General features: G+C 38.1%; 1 protein-coding gene across 1 annotated transcript in view; it reads left to right on the top strand.

Moving 5' to 3' along the window:
• LOC23687608 (protein brown) overlaps positions 1-5,179 on the top strand; it is a 33,674-nt gene extending 28,495 nt beyond the window's left edge. The window contains exon 8 of the mRNA XM_021840283.1: positions 4,731-5,179. Coding sequence (XP_021695975.1) covers positions 4,731-5,113 — 383 coding nt within the window. The 3' untranslated portion in view covers positions 5,114-5,179. The remainder of the gene's footprint in view (positions 1-4,730) is intronic.
• The last annotated feature ends 3,433 nt before the right edge of the window (positions 5,180-8,612 follow it).

An 8,612-nucleotide genomic window follows, 5' to 3' on the forward strand; every position in this document is an offset into this window, starting at 1 on the left:
ATTATTAATGGGCCTTTCCGTGAAATGAATAAAAAATTCTTCTGAACTTGATGCAGAATGAACTGTTTCGATGTCTGAAGGATCAGATATTTCATTTACATTAGTTTCGACTTTCCTGCTAAGCGCATCAGCCACTACATTTGTTTTGCCCGTCTTGTAAATTACTGTATAATCATAATTTTCGAGTTCTAGTCGCCATCTTATAAGTTTTCCGTTTTTATTTGCATTCTTGATGAAAACTAATGGTTTATGATCAGTAACTAGAGTAAATTTCTGACCGTAGAGGTATGGTTTAAATTTTTCGATTGCCCAAATAATTGCCAAAGCTTCTTTTTCTGTAGTTGAGTAATTTATTTCATGTTTATTGAGGGTTCTTGATGCGAATGCTACAGGTTGGTCTTTACCTTCGTTAATTTGGGATAATACTGCCCCTAGCGCATAATTAGACGCATCCGTGGTCAGTACAAATGGTTTCGAATAATCTGGGTAGGCTAAAATAGGGTCTGAAATAAGCATGGTTTTGCACTTTTCGAAAGATTTTTTGAAATCTGGATCGTCAGTATTTACTTTAACATCCTTCTTCAAGTATTTTGTCATAGGTTTAGTTAGCTTGGCGTAATCTCGAATAAATTTTCGATAGTATCCAACTAGTCCCAAAAATTGTTTTATTTGTTTTTCTGTTGTTGGTAACTCCCAGGTTTGGATTTCTTTAATTTTGTCGGGATTAGGCTTAACTCCCTCTGGTGTGATTACATGTCCTAGAAATTCACATTTTTTCTTTAGGGACTCGCATTTATCGAGTTGAATTTTGAGATTAGCGTTTTCTAACTTTTCTAGTACTTTTCCTAAATTTGTAATGTGTTCGTTTAATGATCTACCAAACACAATCACATCATCTAGATAGACATAGCATACTGTTCCAATTAGTTCTCCAAGGATGGAATTCATGGCTCTTTGAAAAGTAGCTGGCGCATTCTTAAGCCCGAATGGCATCCTTAAAAACTCATAATGGCCAAGGTCAGTGCTGAAAGCCGTTTTCTGCCTTGAGTTTTCATCCATTTCTATTTGGTGAAACCCTGATTTCAAATCAAGAGTCGTAAAATATGTTGATTTTCCCAAATTGTCTAAAATGTCTTCAATTTGAGGAATTGGAAATTTGTCATCAACTGTTACTTCGTTAAGTTTCCGGTAGTCGATAACGACTCGAAACTTCTTTTTTCCAGAGGCGTCAGGTTTTTTTGGTACTACCCATATTGGTGCATTCCAGGGAGAATCCGAATGCGTGATTATGCCATTTTCAAGCATATCCTCTATTTGATCTTTCACGGTTTGCTTGTGGGCATGGGGGTATCTGTATGTTTTTGTATAAATTGGTTTTTCGTGGGATGTTTGAATTTTATGTTTAATTTTTATGGTAGATGTCAACTTTTCGTTTTCTTTCAGTATGACATTCTTATGTTTGTTAATTAGTTCAATGAGAGACTTCTTTTCGAGAATGGACAAATGATCAGTTCTTATTAAATTTTCTAGTTTCTCTACATGTTGGATAGGGGGATGTTTATCGTTCGAGAAAAAGTTCCGCGTTTCGAAATTATTGACTTAGATATGAATAATATTTTTTTAATTTAGGGGGTTCTTTGCTATTTGTCCGTACAAGAAACGATGTTTTGTTGTCGACTGATTTATAGATTCCTGGTTCTATCAAGATGTTTTTATAAAGTTCGGTGGGTTCACCTACCAACCAATCGCCATCTTTATTACTTTTGAGAGTAACAATGTGATTGAATGTTTTTTCCTTTTTAATGAAATGTTTGAAAAACGGTATCGTTTTACTATTAAAAACGATAGTTTTTTTCTCATAGTTGATTTCGGCTTTATACCTAGAAAGGGTTTCAGAGCCAATCAGTCCGTCAAATGATGGATGGAAATCAAGTTCGTAGAAAGTTAATTCTGGGAAGTCGGGACCGAGTAATTTAATTTTTCCTTAAGTGGATATTTTAAACGTACCTCTTACATTTTTGGATTGGGTGCTTTCTATTTTGGATGTATTCTTTAATATGCCTGGTCTCAGAAGGTTCTTATTGGCACCTGTATCTATTAAAATTTTGAAAATTTGTTTTTTTGGAGTCCTGATTTTGATGTAAGGTAAAAAATCATGTTCTATGTGTCCGAGTCGGACTCGTTCAGAACGCAAAAAATTGTGTCCTGAAAAGCTTCGTCCTCTTCCTCTTCGTTGTCAGAATTGGTTTCTATATTATTTACATTATTTAACGTTAGACGACTGCGTGTCGAGCCGACCTCCATTGGTTCAGGTTTTTGAACTTTATTTTCGTTCCTTACCCTGTTTTGAGGATCGAAAGGTTTTTTAAATCCTGGTTTGGATTGTTTGTCTTGATCGTTAGATCTGGTAAAATTATCTTTCCTGTTTTGATGATAAAGCGTCATCTCTCTATTGGTTTCGTTCGAAGTGAACTTACAAATAAATGCATAAGCGCTTTCGATATTCTTTGGCTCGGCAGCTTGTACGTAGCCAAAGTATGGTTTTTGCAGCCCACTGACATACGCTGCGAGGCTATATTCATCAATGAAATCATTGACCGCTTCCCAATGGTCGTTATACTTTGGGTTCTGCTTAGCCAACGATTTTATATTATGGACCAGCTGTTTTGTTCGCTGGTAGTGTTTGCTCACACTACCGTCCATTTTATTATGCCAGAGTTGACAATTGTATGTGGACAGGTCTTGTTTGTCACCAAGAGCAGCTACTAAAATTTGTTTAATTTCATCAAAAGTTGTGGGGTTGCCGTTCGTGCATAATACATCTTTGGCGTGACCCTCAATTTTGTTGCTAACTGCAGTCAAATAAATTTGGTATATTTCGGGTGATACTAGAGTTTCATAATTCTTCAATGTTTTTTCGGCCGTTTCCAGCCACCAATTCAACTGTTTTTTATTGCCGTTGAAAGTTGGTAAGGTTTTTATTGGATCGGGTATCCTGAATGGATCACCCATCAGTGTAAATGTGTTGCCGGTCTCGCGGGTGTCACTAGCCCGGCTGGTTGATGCACCGATTTGAGTTTCGTATTGCATCTGTTTTGTAGTTAGGGTATTTATGGCTTGCATCATAGCTTCCATTTGGCGAGCCATGGCTTCAAGTGCGTTTTGCTCTGCCATGTTAAGGGATTCGATTGGGATAGTCAGGTTTTTTAACGGTACGTGGGAATATTCCTCCGATTTAACACTACTATCCGAATCAGAGCTGCTATCGATGTCGGACCGAAAGAGCTCTCGAGTTTTCTTTAAGGCACTTTTAACTTTTGGCATTAAATTAACTAGGGGGGGGGGAGACTTCACTCTATTTCTATCTGGTAGTGAATTGAGTTGCAACGAACGGGTCGTCTATTTGGTAGAGCGACACGTCGTAAAGAGTGTGCGCCTATCTGGTAGTACGCTAAGAAGGGGGTAAGGATAGGCTTGGCCTGATTCCTATCTGGTAGTAAATCAAGTTGCGGCAAAGAAATCGTCTATCTGATAGTGCGATTTCTTTGTAGAGATTATGCGCCTATATAGTAGTTCGCAAATCTCCTCGCAAGTAATTTTTGGGGGAGTGAAAATGGAGTAAAAATTACTTACGGTTTTTTGTAGTCGTGTCCTCGTAGGTCTGGCTGACGTTGCTGGTTGTCCAGATGCTATTTGCAGGGGGATCCTCGAGTCGCGTGACGACGTGTACCGTCTACTTGTCACTGATGCCTTGTCCAATTCGCGTTGAACGCCGTGGGATCACTTTATTCACGTTTTTAGTTCGTGAATTTTCCACTGTTATCACAAATAGTCACTCAGCCGACTCCGGACGGCTGCGCCAATAATCACAGGGCTATCGTGATCGGATTTTTAAAAAAGATTTAATCACTGTTACATTTACTTTATCGACAATTATTCACTTTTACACAATTAATTAACACAATTCGACTATCTTCACATAATAACCACTGATGACTGCCTGATCGGAATCCTATCGGCCCTATTTAATAGCATAATCTGCTGAGTCTGCATGTAGCCTAAAATGTTGACCAACCGATGATGCGTCGTCGTTGTTGTCGTCACTCGTCGTTGTTGCTAGGTGCGTAAGGTGCTTACAATGCATCCGGTCGCATGTTGTGCAATGGGGTTAGCTGCCGGTACTGGTGGAGTGTCCACGGTAACTATATATCTCAAAACGTATAAGAGATAGAAAAATTGTGTCTTCGATAAAGTTGTTTCAAATTGCCAATTCTACAACTTTGCCGAAGACACCATATGTCTATCTAAATGTTTTGAAAAAAATAGTTGTTCTATCTCACTGCTAGGTGGATTGATCACAAAACTTTTTTCGTCGAAAGTTGCGCCTTAATATACCAAGAAACATCTCCGAACAAACTATATCGCTAAAATCAACGTTTAGGGCGCTATTCAAAAAGCGCATGAAAACGAGAAATTAAAACACAGTGTATTGGAGCCCTATGTACTAAGGGAGCGAGGTAATGATAAGTCCCAAATTGTCGTGATTTGTAACAAATGAGGGAAATGCATCCCTTGTCTAATGAATTATCAATAACAAATTTGTGATGTTTGATGCTTATGTCTGAACCAAAATCAAAATATTGACTTGATAAAATAAACTTTAAATACCATCCATAAATAAAATAAGCCACATGCATCAATCAATCTTAAAATTCGTCCCACCATTTCAGGCTACCTATTCACCTGCATCACCGGCTCGCTGGAGATGTCACTCGAAGCTGCCAATCTCATCTTCCTGCTGTACAACCTGCTGGGTGGTCTGTACTTAAACGTGGTAGCGTTCCCCGTCAGCAAGTACCTGTCGTTCTTCTTCTTCGCCTCGGAGGGTGTTTCCATTTACTACTGGCAAGGCGTGCAAAACATCACCTGCGACGAAGGCCGGAACGTTACCTGCCTGCGAAACGGGGAAGCTGTCCTGCAGGATTATGGCTACGGGACCAGCCTGGATACGGTTTACTTTAACTATCTCGTGATGGCAGCCGAGATTTTAGTCATTCACTTTGCGGCCTATCTGTGCTTGAGGAGATTTGTCCGCCGCGTCGGGTTCTATTGATGTGCAGCAGCAATCCGTTTTTGGGTTGCTTTGGAAGGAGAATACAGTTTTGAGAAATAGACAATAGCTTCACTCAGGTAAAAATATGCATTCGAAAGCCGGGGTTAAAAGAAAAACAATCCGAATGGTAATTATAGTTACTCGGTCGTTCCAAATGTAAGCTACGAACGCATTATGGTTTACTTTCATTTCGGGTGTTTTTGCTTCGATCGTAGTGCAAGCGATCAACATAGATCAGTCGTTGATCACAGATTTTCTTGTACCGTAAAACGGGGTATCAATGATCGGCGTGAATGGTGTTTCTCTATCTTATATTTATATTTAGGTTTATAGAAACTATAGGGTTAAGCAAAAATTAAGTTATATTCAGGTGTATTTTTCATTTTTTTGAAACAATGATTGACATGAGATGAATAAACTTACCGAAGATTTATGCCTTCCATTTCTGCAAATGATGTAAGCTAGGAAAATACAGTAAATACTTAAAATTGGATATGGGCTATCAAGCTTGGCCAAATGAAAAGTTGTTGAATACATTTATCAACCGTAAGGTGAGTTTTTCACAAAAAAAATGAATATATAGTCACGAACTATGTATGTCAGTACTTGTTTCTAACAAAAAGCTCGCAATATTTGCATTTTCAGATGTTGTCTTTGAGATATATCTGAAAAACTCATCAATAGCTTCACGGATTACGGCACTGTGATCCGAGGTCAAATTGATCACTAAAATTCATAAATAGTGAACAATGTGCCCCCAGTTTACGATACCACAATATCGATACGCAAAGCGCCAACACCCGAACGAACGATCGAATGGCCATTCAACGAGAAAACAATTACACTTCAATAGTGCAAGTGAAACAAAGACATTCATATCGCACAGAAGAAGTTGAAGATAAAAAACGACGAACCCACCCTCTTCCACTTCGTCCTCGCGCGAATCTCGTCGATTTAAAACTCTATCGGACCTTGAATGAGTTGGTACACATTTACGCTTTTAGATAATGATGGTTCGGCCAAACCGTTGAATCACAGAGCAACTGACTGACTGCTTCAGTCCACGATCACAGAGTGTGAAAATATTGTGGCACGTAATCACAGCTAAATTTGGGTGCCTTTTTGCCTCGGATTTGTTCATCTCATCGGTGCGGAGAGTAGTTTTTCTTAAGTCTATCAATCCTCGATCGGCGCAAAGCTGATCAATCATTAAGTGCGAGTACCATGATCATGTGCCGAAATCGTAGTTAGTGCGATGGATAATCGGCAATATTATGATTGGGAGGGTTGTTCTTTGCCGATACGATACTCTCCAATTGTGTTTTAAATTTTTAAGATATTAGGCTAGAGATGGTTTACTGAAACGAGTATGAATGCGTAAATTGTATCATCAAAAGAGATCGGGTTCATGATGTGTCATAATTGCCGACGGCAATTTAACTCCTATCCCAATAAATTATTTTCCGAGTCATATTTCGCAAACGGTTCAGGCGTTCCTGGAATTTGGACTAAGAACTAAAGTCCAGTGGGCTTCGTGGCCGTGCGGTTAATGTTACCAAGTATTTAGCCGCATTGTGCCAAGAAGTGTGGGTTCCATTCCCGCTTCAGTCCGGGAAACTTTTCGTCAGGACGTGTAGATGTCTTTAAAAAAGTGCTCTAAATTTCAAACATATTTACCAAAGGGAGTATAAACATACGCGTACTATACTAAGAATTTAAAAAATACAGTAAATTGCACATCTGGCTTGAAGAAGTAATATCCGAGTGTGATTCCTTGAGATACGTTTTTTGAAAATGAAAATGTTTTTGGAAGAATCACTTGAGTGATTTCTGTTGTGTCTTTGAGCAATCCATAAAAAAGTTTATGAAAAACAGTTTTCAGACATTTTTTGATCTGTTCATTAACATTTTTTTGTATTTCTGATGCAATATCTTTGAAGGAGTACTTTGAGGTATTTCTACAGTTATTCCTTTAAAAGGAATATCTAGAAAAAAACCCGGAAGTGATGAATGAAGATGTACTATATCTTTGAGAAATGCCTAAATAATTGAATTAGTTTTCAAGTCGTGAAGATCATTAGAATCGACTCTTATTATCATCTGTAATTTGCAAGTTTGTTTTACACATCCGTGTTCACGATGATTTGAGATGTTACAGAAATGGATTACTGTACGAATATTTTTAAGAGGAGGGCATTTTGACTTACTGACTTGACAAAAAAGGACATCATAAAGAATTTAAAACATCACTACAATATACAATATACATTCAACGGACAATCCTATGCCTAATTGAGCAATGATCCTTAATATAATTGTTCTGAACCCTAATCCTATCAATCCTACTCTTAAACATGCAGCTATTACGTAAAGTCGAAACAATCGGAGAATATATTGAATGAGACACACATTTTACGTATAGGGTCACTTTTACCATAGTTTGTACGTCAGAACGGAAGAACAAAGAAGTATGACGAGCGAAGTATACGGGTTGGAACTTAGAAATGGAAGTCACTAAATATACCAGGCGAATTAATTTTACCTACAATAATTACAGCCGCAAACAAGGCCTCAGCTTTTATGCGTCGTTCTTCTAGGAATCAACGTCCCCACTGCACAGTGAGAAAATCGGGCTCCAAAACGCGACTAAATGCAATATCTCAGCTGGGTAATGGTTTCAGGAAATGATTTTGACCATTCTAGATCGGAAAAAGGCTGCTGAATCGATTGGTGGCTGTCCCATTGACCGGAGACTTCGCCCTGGCCACCTAGAGCCCTGGAACCATCCTGAGTTCCTTACGGCGAGTAGAATTATTGGAACTGATATAAACTGTCATGATTTCGTTTTGCTGCGGAACAGCACACGACAATATTCTTGCATGGCGGATTTAATGATATGAATTATTGACCATTATGGCCATTTTATGGTTCCGGAACTAACCCGGAACATCCGTAAAATTGGCAACATGAAAAAAAAAAACGTTCTGATAGTTCCTTTGTCTCTTGTTTGTTAGAAAGAAGTATTCTTACGATTCGTATTTAGTAATCATTATGGCCATTTTATGGTTCCGGAACAAACCCGGAACATCCGTAATATTGGCAACATGAAAAAAAATAATGTTCTAATGATTCCTTTGTCTCTTGTTTGTTAGAAAGAAGTATTCTTACAATTCGTATTCAGTAATCTGCATGTTTGACCATTACGGCCATTTTATGGTTCCGGAACTAACCCGGAACATCCGTAAAATTGGAAATATTGAAAAAAAAAAAAATGTTCTGATAGTTCATTTGTCTCTTGTTTGTTAGAAAGAAGTATTCTTTACATTTCGTATTTAGTAATCTGAATGTTTGACCATTATGGCCATTTTATGGTTCCGGAACTAACCCGGAACATCCGTAAAATTGGCAACATGAAAAAAAAAATGTTCTGATAGTTCATTTGTCTCTTGTTTGTTAGAAAGAAGTATTCTTACAATTCGTATTTAGTAATCTGAATGTT

This window comes from Aedes aegypti, chromosome 2, assembly GCF_002204515.2.
Source record: "Aedes aegypti strain LVP_AGWG chromosome 2, AaegL5.0 Primary Assembly, whole genome shotgun sequence".
Classification (NCBI taxonomy): domain Eukaryota; kingdom Metazoa; phylum Arthropoda; class Insecta; order Diptera; family Culicidae; genus Aedes; species Aedes aegypti.